Source organism: Lingula anatina, chromosome 4 (genome assembly GCF_051362555.1).
Source record: "Lingula anatina isolate TDL-2025a chromosome 4, LinAna3.0, whole genome shotgun sequence".
NCBI lineage: Eukaryota > Metazoa > Brachiopoda > Lingulata > Lingulida > Lingulidae > Lingula > Lingula anatina.
Genome location: NC_141770.1, coordinates 8,317,298 through 8,330,801, shown reverse-complemented (window position 1 = coordinate 8,330,801; position 13,504 = coordinate 8,317,298). Strand labels below are relative to the sequence as shown.

The 13,504-nt window shown below is 35.0% G+C and overlaps 2 protein-coding genes across 2 annotated transcripts in view; one reads left to right on the top strand and one right to left on the bottom strand.

Moving 5' to 3' along the window:
• LOC106160901 (rhophilin-2-A-like) overlaps nt 1–880 on the bottom strand; it is a 33,534-nt gene extending 32,654 nt beyond the window's left edge. The window contains exon 1 of the mRNA XM_087011687.1: nt 707–880. Coding sequence (XP_086867813.1) covers nt 707–736 — 30 coding nt within the window. The 5' untranslated portion in view covers nt 737–880. The remainder of the gene's footprint in view (nt 1–706) is intronic.
• A 173-nt stretch (nt 881–1,053) lies between these two features.
• Nucleotides 1,054–7,223, top strand: LOC106174006 (GEL complex subunit OPTI). Its single transcript, XM_087012007.1, has 4 exons — nt 1,054–1,225; nt 3,617–3,720; nt 4,165–4,294; nt 5,663–7,223. Exons 1-4 carry the CDS (start codon nt 1,112–1,114, stop codon nt 5,702–5,704), a joined length of 390 nt encoding a protein of 129 aa, XP_086868133.1. The 5' UTR covers nt 1,054–1,111; the 3' UTR covers nt 5,705–7,223.
• The last annotated feature ends 6,281 nt before the right edge of the window (nt 7,224–13,504 follow it).

The following is a 13,504-nucleotide window of genomic DNA, read 5'->3' as shown; positions in this document are numbered from 1 at the left end:
ATCCCCATATTTACGTCATAAACAGTACCTTTATCTTTTTAGGGCATGACTTTCACTGGCTACCATTCAATACCGACAGAAGTTACACACAAATTAAATATGTTTTGAATAACACAAAAGTGTAAGTTTATATACACACCCTTAAGAAAAAAAACTATGCCTTTTTTTCTTTTTTTTTTTTTTGGTAAAAGTGAAAAGATGAGAAATAACAAAAACTAATAAATACTGTAAATAAATAAAGTATGTTCAAAATCCACATCACAAACATTAGAATTCACCCAGGTATTGTTGGAGGAAGTCGTGTGCCACTGGCACCAGGAGACATACTTAATTTGCAGTGTATACCGGTTGTTAACACTACAGAAATGAACTGGTGGACCATAAGTCAAAGTCTCTTGTTCACCACACATGTGAATATACGGTGTTAATTATGAACTTCACGTCCCAATCTCGCCTCAGTCAACTTGCAGGCGCACACTGTTGTACAGGGGGATTAATTTGATTCCAGATATTTTAGTAACCTCTTAGATTGCCCCACTATGCATAGAAAAATACGGGGTTTGAAACGAAAAGGGCATGTCGACCTAAAAAAGCGTACTTTTTTTCAATCAGTGTTGATATTGGAAAAGTCAAATTAAGAATAATCGTGGAACTGAAATGTTTAAGTTCAAACCACATCATCACGACGATGTGTAGCATAGCTTACCTTTCTTTTGATGTCTGCTACTCCGTTCATGATTTGTTTCTGTGATACGCTAACTACTACGTGGTTAAAATGTCTGGTTTCATGATTAAATGTCAACCGTTTGAGTCACCACTTCCACACCTGACTGGCCGATATCAGCACCAGTTACACCCTTGAGACGGGCTTGACAGAAATCATGGCTGTGATTGGTGGATTTGTTTTGGCACATCACAAAATGTGTAACTTTGCTGATATCCCCAAAATAAGTTTTCGTTTTATGTCCATATTTCAGCTTTAATGTTAATTAGACAGCCCAATCAAATATGAAATTATCAAAAAATAATTTAAAAATGCTGCATTTTGTTTGCTGCAGGGCAGTATCACTTGACCTACTTATTAGAAGACACGCTTCCCCGTAGTATTAAAATGCAAAATTCTGCCAGAAAACGAAATGTTGAATCAAAATCGGAGGTCAGCGACAAATCGGTACGAGAGCTGTGGAATATGGCTATAACAGCAGAAACAGAATGGGAAAATAAGGTACCACATTAATACAAAATTGCATATATTTCTTAGGCAAATCATCATGTAGTCGAGACGCAGCAATGCTAGCAATGCCAGCTGTACACAGCGTTTTGGGGGAAACACCTGAACCGAATGGGGAAGAACCGGGGATGCTCACCCACCGCCATAGCACTTAACCACTGAGCCCTGAGCCATCGAGCCCGGGTCTACCCCGACCAGTCGATCACTACACAGCATAACCCCAGCAAGACAATATCCCTCAGGCTCTTTAGCATCCCTGTTCACCTTTTCGGTACTAAACCTTTTCTACCAAACTAACCGATGGAGAGTTTAAAAACATAAATCAAAATCCTTGAGACTGATTATATTAGGACAATGTCAAGCCCTTACCAATACAAGTCTAAGTTACTAGTGAACTCTTAGGGCTCATTCCCAATGAAGCTATTGTTCTACATAGAATGATCCTATTCTGCGGGGACTCACTGAGTGCAATCAGGTCAACTAGCACAAAATTTTTTGCGTTAGCACTCCTAATGCGGTGACAGCCATTACCTATCAGAAACTGTCAATAGAAGTGCTAACGCATGAATTTTCATGCTATCAGGTCAACATGCAACCTCCTGACATTGACTAATGAGTGGAATACAGAAAAGCTTGTGATTACAGGAGTATTTTGGAAAGAGATGTGTTTATCTATGTTCATCGTGTCCTAGCTGCTGTCACAACATTCATCAACATCAACAAAAAGATATTATAAGTACAAATTTCCATTATAATATTAGATATTGTTGTGTATATGCATTACCTTTCACCCCTTTAAAATGGCTAATAGTTAAATAATATAAAGAAAGAATGCAGTCACATATTTAAGGGATACCCTGCATTTAGTTAAGTCCTCATAATTGTATGAGTAATTTGGGGAGAGAAGGCAGAGAGGGAAGAAGAAGAAAAAAAGCAGCTTTTTTACTTACAATATTGTATAGACTACTAGTAATCTCCATTTCCAACTGCTTATCCTCTCAAAGCAAAATATAACAATGTTCCATGATTGTGTTTTACCCATTTCAACTAATGCAATGGGGTGCAGTTTGCCTTCAAAGTAACAGCACTTTATAACCCAGCTTTATGCACTTTTCACACTTATTTTATAAAGCATGTGTAACCAATAGTTTAGGCCATTTGAGGTGAAGGAAATTTTAATACGGGAATCACTGAACTTGGAGAATTGAAATGCAGACTGTGCACAAACTGTGCACAAACAAAACGGAGCTCCACAATTTATTAATGTTACTATAACAAGATAAGATAAAGGTTGAACTAGACATCTGTATTCTACTAGTATGATACACTTTTGAATCTGTTTCTCCTCTCTACGTGCTGTGAGCATCCTTACACTTTCAACATATTGGTTAGTTGTATCACAGGAACATGGAGATCAGCTTGTCATATGGGAAATGCTATGTACAAATGTCTGAAACTGTTATCTAATGATGCTTATAAAGAAAGGAAACTTTGAAAGGCCATGACCCCTGGGGAAACAAGACATTAAGAAGACTATTTTAAATGAAATGAACAAGCACATTGATCTTCAGTTGAGATGTTGGCTACTTGGCATTTAGCAATTCTCTAGGTGAAAGATATTCAATTTTTTGGATTAATTGTGTTTAGTGTGTTTGTGATACTATGGGTTTTAAAGTTCCAAAGGTACTTAAGTCTGCAGTATATATCAATTCAATAATTGGATATCTATTAGTTTATGTCATTTGTAACATTCACTCAGTTTGTGATTCTAACATAAAAATTGATGAAAAGAATATCTGTCTGTAAAATTTTATTATTAGGTATTATACTCTTTTTATGGGGAGTTTTCAATTTAATTTTTTTTTTTTTTTTTTTTTTTTGATGATTTAAAATCCAAGCTAAAATGCAACTATATAGCAAATGGTTTAGGAGAAGTAACTTTTATTTTTATACTTTTTCATTAAGGAAATAGGAAGTTGTCTAAAAGAAATATTTTAACTTAAAAGTATGGCAATTAATACCAACATTTGTTATTTTCCTAATGTTTAATTTTCAATCCACCTTCACTTTTTTTCATTATGACTTACTATGTGAGGTTAATTGTAATTTATTCTAAGATTTGTTATATTCCTTATGTTAAACCTACCTTTTTGTCAGAATGTAATCCTCATTCATTGTAATTAAATTTATTCCAATATTTTTTTATTCCTAATGTTTAAATTTTAATCAACCTCCATTTCTTTAAGATGACTTAATAAATGAGGTCAATAAGTTGTAAATAATACCAATATTTTGTCATATCATATTTATTCCTTATGTTTTAAAATGTTCAGTATACCTCTCTTTTTGTCTGTACATTTGACAGTTTTGCTGCCCTTTTTTCAGGATGATTTCCTAGATGTGGTTTACTGGATGCGACAAATTCTAGGAGTAGTTCTTGGACTGATATGGGGTATTGTACCTCTGAAGGGGTTTTTAGGATTAGCTCTGTAAGTCCACAATATGGTTTGATATAACTGAAATAAAAACAACATTGATCTCACTATTGCAAAGATTTTGGTTTTCTAAAAGTGGAAGATTTTAACAAGATGAAATCTGAGCTGAAAAGAGGACAAGAAAGCAAAAGAAATATTTCCTGTAGCCAAAAAAAAAAAAAAAAGATTAACAGTTGTTTGCATATGAAGAAGATATAGACTTGTATTTTCCTGAGAAGAGTTACTTGCAATTTGTACATAAGTAGTCTACTATAAAGTTAAAAATGTGATTGATTCAACATTGAGTTGTAATGAACAGTGACATTAGTTTTTTCTCATTTTGTTATGTATGATGTTTTTAGGTTATAATTAAATTAAAATTAAAATTGTGCAATGTATGTGATATTTAACAAATCTTTATTTTTTTCACAAATTTTTGAATATGTTTTTATCTTTCAGATTCTTTGCTGTTCTAACAGGAGTTACATATTTCTTTTACAACACATACCACAAAGTTGATGATGACAAATTTGGCGGCCCATCTGAAATTTTAAAAGAAGGATTAATGACATCCTTTGCCTCATTTTTAGTAAGTTATATTTTTATGGCAAGAAGCAATTTTCTGTTAGATTGTTTATCTTTTCAAGGTCTTGTATTTAGTAACTATTGTGGTGATGAAAATCACTTTTTTTTTAACAAAGGGGGGGGGGGGGCATTTTGCCAATTACCACCCTGAGTAAGACTTGCTCACAGGTCCACCAACACCCAATGACCTGTGGGTATTCAGCCTGATCATGCTCTTGTGATAAAAGTGAAGCTTTGCTGTTTTATAAAATTTTGTTCCAAACAGGGCTTTTCCCCAGGATTGGGGGTACAGGCCATCCAAAATTGCCACCTGAATTTTCCTACAAATTTCAGAGAGTCCAAGTATGCCTAAAGCCGGCAATTTTCCAAAAAAAAAATCCATAAGCTGTCCAAACGTCTTTTAAAATATAGGCTGTCCAGTGGTGCTGGCTGCCATCCAAATGACGGCTGGATGGTTTGCTGGGAAAACCCTTGGTTCCAAAAAAAGTGATTAATTCTTATCAACAAAAATGTTAATAAGAAATAATTACCATTAAAATCACTTTGAATTATCATCCTGGTAAACTTTATTCAATCAGTTTAACATTGAAATCAGTATGGGAGTCAGTCTTGAAAAAAGAACTTATAGAAAGTGATCTTACAGTTGCATAACATGCTAATAAGTCAATGTGTATGGTTATACATCTTTGACAGATTGAAGTATTGGCATGGAATTGGGACTATCATTTTTCACTGGCTCCCTCTGGTAATATCAATCTATGTCAGTGTCCGCCCACAGCAGGTTGATTTCTGCATGGATCCATCCAATCCATTTGGGGATCTTTATTTACTGAGGCGCAGGTGTTTTTTTAGATGGTGCATGTTGATTAAATGCATCTTGTTTGAATTCAGGCCACTTCTCTATAAATCATGTTTTGTCAAGGGTTTTGAACTTTTTCTGTGATCCAGTCTGTAAGCGGCAACATAGATTTCCATTAAGTTGATCAGAATGTTTTATAGATTTTTATGGTTGGGGAATGAAAAAAAAGGATGCAGCTGATATTAAAATAAAATTTTTGCAAAAAAAATGCAATACTCTTTAAAAATGTTTTAAAAGACCTTTGATGCCAGTGCTTTGCAAAAAAAAAAAAAAAAAAAATAGGTATGTACATCAAAAATCAGTTGCCAAGAATGTTCCATCAGAAATAACCAAATCAGCCTGTCAAATTTCCTATAAAGTTGATATGTGCCAGGATGTATGGCTTGAAAAGTTGAGAATTGGATTGTCTGCGAATCTTTCCTTTGGATTGAAAGGTTGGCGTATAGGTTTAATGCACTCTTTTTAAAGATTTTTTTAAAATGCAGTAATGCTTCATATTTCATTTCATTTCAGGTTCTTTGGATTATCACATATTCGGCCTTACACTTTGACTGACAGGAGAGACCTGGGTTTCCTTCTGACTCTGTGCAAGTTTACAAATACAACCATGTGGGAGGAATGAGGTTGCAGAATCCTTCACTGGGACTATATAAGAGATAGTGAAAGGAATGGCTGGTGCTAAGAGAACAGAGTTGGCCATATTTTGTGTGAACAGATTAGGGGTTTACTAACACTACCCACAGATCTTTAAGCACTAACACCTGTAATAACCACAAAACCCACAAATTAACCAACACACCGTAAAAGTATTTACCACTACCAAAGCGAATGAATGTTAATGCTAGGAATCGTTATGGTAGTGTTCACTGCTTTTACGGTGTGCTGGTAAATTTGTGGGTTTGGTGGTTAATATGGGTGTTAGTGCTAAGAGATCTGCAGGTAATGTTAGTAAATGACAATTATCATTTATGAGACCCGAGTTATATTGAATTCCTTGGGTGGTATGTTATGCAGTAGGAAATGCTGCCACATTTGAGTGTACATTTAACATGTTGAAAAAAGGAAGTAATAGCTTCTGTGGAAGAACTATGTACTTACTAGCATAATGTTAAAAAACTTTATTTAATTGAATCAAGCCCTTCTTATGTGGACTTTGGTCTTGTTTTGTCAAAACAGCACTTGTTTTCTGAATGTTAGACCTTAAAACTTACTGATACAACTTAAGAAATTGCCACATTGCATAAGCTTTTTTGATTACTAAATAAGATTGTAAGCAGTTACACAGAAACATTTGTTTACATATATACAGAATTTGAAAAGATATGCCAGACAGATAAAATCCTACTTGTCTCATCAGACTAAATTGTTTTAAATCTAACTAGTCTCATTGGGTTTGTATCTTAAAATTGAAAATTCCAATTTCTTTTTTGTGGTTTGAAGCCAAAACTCTTAGTCGAAGGCATCTGACTGGTGAAAAGCATGGCGACTGTGCATCAGATCCTAGATACTGCACGTTAATTTGAAAACAAGATCTGATAAACCTCTATATATCAGCAAAGTATATACTTTGAAATATTTTGTTCAGTCAAGGCACTGTGCAAGAAAGTGCTCAACTTGTAATGTGTATTTTAATAATATAAAAATGATAATTTAAAATGATTTTTAAAACAATTAAAAAATATTGTATGATATTGTATGTATTACCTTGAACATTTTAAAATGATTTTTGTATCAAAACCGTTAAAAAGTGTATTCTTGATACATTTGTCTTTAAATCGTAATCATAATCATATTCACCCTCGCAAGGACTCAAGAGGGGAGACTTGACGATGTCTGACAGAGGTCTTACTGTGTCCGATGAACTAGAGTGTCAAGGTGGGAAGAATCGGCAAGAATGTAAGATCAATTAAAGTATAGGAATTATCTTTTAAATAGATGTACAAAAATTCAAGGCATTTTACAAATAAGAGCTAGACGCTCAATTGAATTTGTTTGATTTATGCCAGCAAATTTTCCTTGTGTCCTTACTGAATAAACTTTCAATTGCCAATTATAAAGAAATAGCTATTTTTTTTTTATTGATGGAGTCAGTGTGGGACCTGGCCTCCTATTTTAGCCTTTCTAAAATAATATATTTTATTTTAAGGAAGATGTCCCGAGGAAACGGAACCAATATTTTGTTCTCAGTATGCCTACTCCCTCTCATCATGTCGAGGTGAAATTTTGAATTAACCATGCATGTCATGACGAGATCCAACTATCACTTTTACATTAGATTACAGAAGAAGATTTATCTAGTTGTCATTTTGCATTTCCTCAAAGTATGTTTTACTCTTCGTTGAAAAATGATTTGGCCATAATATTGTGACTGAAAGACATGGAAGATATTAACCTTTAAAATGGGATCCTTCGAAGAAATCGACATTTGTGTTAAATCCTGGAATTTTGAATCCTTTTCGGTAAAGATAATGACCCAGTTGATATAAAGCTTTTGGCTAATTAATGACGATGTTTCATAGTGAACTAACTAAATTCTTTTGTAGGCCAGTGGGGATGCTAAGACAAGAGCTATGGAAATTTTATTATGGACAAAATATGGACTTGAGGAAAAAATAAACATTTTTTTTTTTCCTTTAAATACTAAGCAATTTCCACTGAATGCCGAGAAGAATTTTTGTTTTAGAAAAATCTGCACAACTGAGAGGGCATGCCAAATTTCTCATTTTTGCTAATGCTGAAAAAGAAGCATGCAATTTTTTTTTTTTTTTTAATAAATTGGCATGTAAATTGATCAGATTTTCTATGACATGACTTCAGCTTCTACGGTAATGATTTTTAAAAGACCCCCATTATTTTTATGCTGCATATTTAAAAGATTGAGCCTCTGAGTGTGCAAGTTAAAGGGACAAAGTGTAAGATTTTAAACTTTGTTTAACTTATCTGAAGACAGGCAATACTTTTTGATAATTTTAAACAGATAAATGCCATGAATTAATGTCACAAAAAATAATTTAATTAATCACCTCCTTACGAAACTTGCCACCAGTCAGTCATCTTGACATTGTTTAAATCGTGAGCAAACCAGAATTTAGTGCATGAAGTGATGGTTGAATTTGAAAAAAAAAGGATAAAAAAACACGCTTAAGCATGAGTTAAGAACGTTTTAATTCTCTGATATTATTACAGAGTTATGGTGAATGCCAGGAAAGGAGAATCAAAGGAGTATTAGTAAAAAAAAATTCTTGGAAAAATTGTTCAGTATGAGTTTCAGATGATGAGTTACATATGTACCGGCATCCTCTGTATTTACAAGATGAAAAACAAGTGGTGCACAGTGAATTTAACTTGAAGTTTTTAATTATTTAATGTTAAACTATGCCAGTTACATTATGTGTTCCCCCAAGAGTCCGCAACAATAATTCAATCACTCACTGTCTGGGCAGTGTGGTTTGTGGATAATGGGTTCAATTTCCCTGTAAATTTTATGAAGAGAGGCACCGACTACACACACTTGGGGGACCAATAGTGAAGGTCAGGTCGAGTTCTTTGGAAATGGTCACAAAATTCTACCTCTAGGCATGTTTTAAGAAATTTAAAAATAAAAATAATAATTTTTTACCCCAAACATGATTGATTTTTATCAAAAAGAGAGACCAAGAGTTGGATGAAGGGGATGAAGTGGTTTGCAGGTATTTACATTATTATACAAAACTGTTGCCTTGAAATTATCATGAGTAGCTATAGACTAAAATACAGTCCCCATAATGCCCCTATTTCACACAGACCATGAATCCCACAAATCGCCAGGAATCGACAAATTTCAGGATTCGTGAGATTTTGCCAATTTTCTGGGCTAATTCGACATGCTCTACGATTCAGTTACAATACAGGTGTGATAGTGTTTCGAATACTCGTGGGATTCGGCTGGAATCGCACAAATATTGGCCAGAAATTCACTATGATTTTTTGGAATCGGGAGTCAGTGGCCAAAATTTTGAACAGCTCAATATTTTTGCCACGAATTCCCGATTGATCAAGAAGTACAAGAACTGACTACGATTCAACCATGAATCCTGAAATTTTCAATTCCGTGGGATTCGTGGTCTGTGTGAAATAGGGGCATCAAAGTTTTTGCTACTAATTCCTGTTGGTCAAGGAGTGCAAGAACTGACTACGAATATATAGGAATCTGTTAAGAACTTCACGAACTGATTACGATTCAACCACGAATCCTGAAATTTGACAATTCATGGCCATTCGTGGGATTCGTGGTCTGTGTGAAATAGGGGCATAAGAATGCTCATTTATTTAAACCCTTTTTATCTAGAGTGCATTTTCATGTTTGCACAATAAAAAATGTCACCCATTTTAAATGCATTTTCACCTGGGAATGGAGTCTTTTCAAGACCTTTTCAAGACCCCCTTGAAATACTACCTGTTCTACCCCATATATATATCCTACCCAGTAATTCTACATTGAGCGCATTCTCAACGAATTAAGCCAGGCTTTACAAAGCCGGTGACCTAAAAATGGCGGACGTACATGAAAGAAAAACCGCCTAATCTTTTAATAGTCTCTCCGCCTCCCCACACGTCGTTCCTGCGGGGTACAGTAATTAAATCTCGGCTCCGTTCGCCATGCGGAAGCTACCTGAGAAATATTAAGTGCGCATGCTCATCAGTTAAACTCGTGGTGAAGAAAGCATGGCGGCTGAAGGCGATCGAAGGAAAAAAGCTCTTCTGTTCTATTATCTTTGAAAACAGAGACGAAAAAGGAATAATTTGGCCCGTAGAGCAGCAATGAATCGACCATCTACGGAGATAATATCACCAGAGATATTCACGGAAATATTAATGTTCGGAGCCGAGATTTAATTACTGTACCCCGCAGGGACGACGTGTGGGGAGGCGTGTGAGAGGCGGAGAGACTATTAAAAGATTAGGCGGTTTTTCTTTCATGTACGTCCGCCATTTTTAGGTCACCGGCTTTGTAAAGCCTGGCTTAATTCGTTGAGAATGCGCTCATTGATCTTGCACATTATCTTTGTATTCCTGGAATTTCAAAATCCCAACCAAACACCCTTAAGCTGTGTATTTTCTAGCTCAGGATTCTACATATCCCATCCAGCATTTTGTGGATTAAAGTTCTAATTTACTTCTCGTCATCCTTCATGTTTGCTGTAATTATTCTGGGATTCTGTTTAAGTCTACCCATTATATTCCATGAATTTTTCCAACCTGCAATGGAATACTACATTTCCTGCCCATCATCCTGTGCATTTTGTATACTGAATACTTCGTGTCACACCAGAGGATCCCAGTGGTGAATTTAGGGGGTTTGTCAGGGACCCCTCTTCAAATAATCCTGGATCTGCCCCTGGATCCCATGACCCCACTCCTATGCCCCAACCTGTGGATTCTATGCCATTTACCCTGGGGTCCAATAAATTAAATCCTTTGGTCTTATGATAATTATCTTGCCCTTAATAAGTCCAAGATAGAATTAATGAATGCAATGCTTATATTTTGTTGAGTTTTCGTTATTGTCCTTAAATCTGTACAATTGCCTCCTCAAAATCCCTCAAGGGGAGAATGCTAATGAAATGTTTACAGTCTTCAACAGAATTGATGATATGTGATCAGAATACAGAACACCAGAAGAAAGATCAATGACTGTCACAACGATGCATTCACTGCAAAATATAATTTGAAAGATTTGTCTCTGAGGAGATATTAGTTTTGTGTATTGACAAATAGTGACTTTTGTTAATGCATCTAAAAAATTTGCGCTTAAGTTACTAATGAATGTGGAATTGTATGTGAGCGTGCACTTGTGCTATGTTTAAATATATATATAATAAAATTTAACCTAGCATTAACATATATATTATATGTTAGGAGCTCTGCTTTGAAGCCAGTGATGCAGAAAGCATTAAAAAAAGATTTAATTAACTTTATGCAGAAAGCATTTAAAAAAAGATTTCAACAACTGTACATTAGTATATAATCTATAATCACGTACCCTTGTTAATTTTTTGCAGATAATTGTAAAAACTATATATAAACATTGTGTACAGCATTCAGTATTCTAGCAGTTAAATTCTAAACATGCAAGTTCTATTTAGATCTCACTGACAATGTTTATTGATTATTCAAAACCCCAACTTCCAATTAATTATGACCGCTGAATTAGGCAGTGCATTTAACCATTTCCTTCAGAGAGACACAAGTTCAGATACAAGTTGATGTAATTATAGGTCCTCAACAGACTGCAATGTGAAATGAAACTTAATTAAGTTCAGCTGCAAATACTTAATAGTACCCATGGTGATGATCAAAATTATTTGTCAAGAAATGATTTTTATAATATTTGTAACTCTGTGTTGATGTTGTTTAACACATGGATGGTACTTGTCATAAACCACGAGTGCAATTTTTAATGTGAAGTCATCTTAAGAACTTTTGAGTATTTTTTTTTTCTTTTTTGGCAAGTTTATGTGATTCATCAGTCTTGTTCAGATTCCTCAATAAGTGCACATGATGACAAGAGAAATTGAATTTAAAAAAGAGACAATAAAGAGACAATATTTTTACCATTAATAGCCTGTCTAATTTGTTTTATAATGATTTGATGGAGAAATGGTACATTGAGACTGGCTAAGTGGAAACACGAGCTGCATTATGACATCCCACTAGAGAGACTGTGCTTTGTAGGCACAATATGTGAGCAAATTGCAGTTAAATTTGTATGCTTGACAGACTAATAGAGCAGTCGTGTGTAACTTTAAATTCCAGCATTAGGAACAAGGAAGTGCCAATGGGAATGGAACCCTAGCTCAATAGTCCGAAGGTTCATTGGTCCGAATGTTCACTATAGAACCCTCCGACCAACAAACCCTTGATAAAAAAAACTGGTGAAAATGTTACGATTTTTCCGACCAATGAAGCTTAGGACTATCCAGATGCCCCCTTGGGAATCATTCAAGAAAGCTCACAGTGTAGACGGCCTGGCAATAGGTTGATTTCCACAATTATAACTTTATGGTTACACATTTCTCTTCTGTCTCCAGTAAGACGGCAGTTTTTATGTTGTTTTCTCAAAGCCTGATCATTTGGATCATGAAACATTTGTATCACCCAAGCTGGATGGCCAATCTGATGGAATCACTACCCATTGATATCAGGGCCCCCTAAGAGCACATTTAGAACAGCGGATTAACATATCTGCAGATCAAACATGGCAACCCACTAAAAAGCTTGCCACTTAATTCCCAATTAGACACTGAATAGATTCCCTGCAGGAATTACTCAAGAAGAATTCAAGTGGGTCAGCCATATTTAATCCGCAGATCTGTTAGGCCCCATTCAGAATAGATGATCCGAGTACTAACTGATCCGCCAACTAAATATGGCTGACCACACTTCAAAAGAGATGCTGCTGATTCCTGATTGTCTCCCAACCTCATTCCATGTTCCACAGACTGTTACATGGTCCGAAAAAGTGAGGAAAAAAAGAAAATAAGCTTTAAAACTGAGGTGAACATCTCAATATAAGGTGCAGTGCACTTAGAGAGTTGCTGCCAAATTACCTGGCACTAAAATGTATCATATGACTAAGGCAATTGGGATCCATGATCAAACCCCTCCACCCCCCCTCCCCCAACCAAAAAAAAAAAAAAAAAAAAAAGAGGAAATAGGCAGGGATACCCTATGATAGGTCCTTGATTAATGTCACTCCTGAGAATGAAGTGGGTATCCATCTGGCTGAGGTTCCATTGATTTTTTCAGAACTTGGGGATAGTATCAAACATGTACTAGTGTGGGTCTCCAGCTGTTCACAGTTTGAATAAGTTCTAATAAGGGCTAATGTTATATCATTTTACACTGGTTAAGGAAATCTGATTAACATTTTGTTTATAGCTATGTCATTTATTAAAAAATGTGTTTTTTTATTGATTTGCATATGGTTTGGGGGAAAAGTTGCAAACATTAGGGAAGTTTCTTTTAAAGTTAGTTGGATTTCCTTTAAGAAATAAACAAAATTACCAAGGAAGTGAAAAAATATTGGGGATTATAGTGATATGTGGTGATTTACCAAACAGAGTTCACAGTACTCCAAAAAATCAGCAAATGGCTAAAATATTTCATTTTAACATTTTTGTCTTTATGTGGCTTAGTATCTTTTGATCAGTTTCTCAAAAATAATTTTTTTTCTCAGAAATTGCTGTTGACTGGAATGAGAATTATATGGCTAAAACAAAAATATTGGGTACAGTGCTTGAAACACTTATATAAACACTGGTATTTCGAAGCTTTGTTATGACAATCCTGGCAGTCTACAAATTGCTTTTTCAG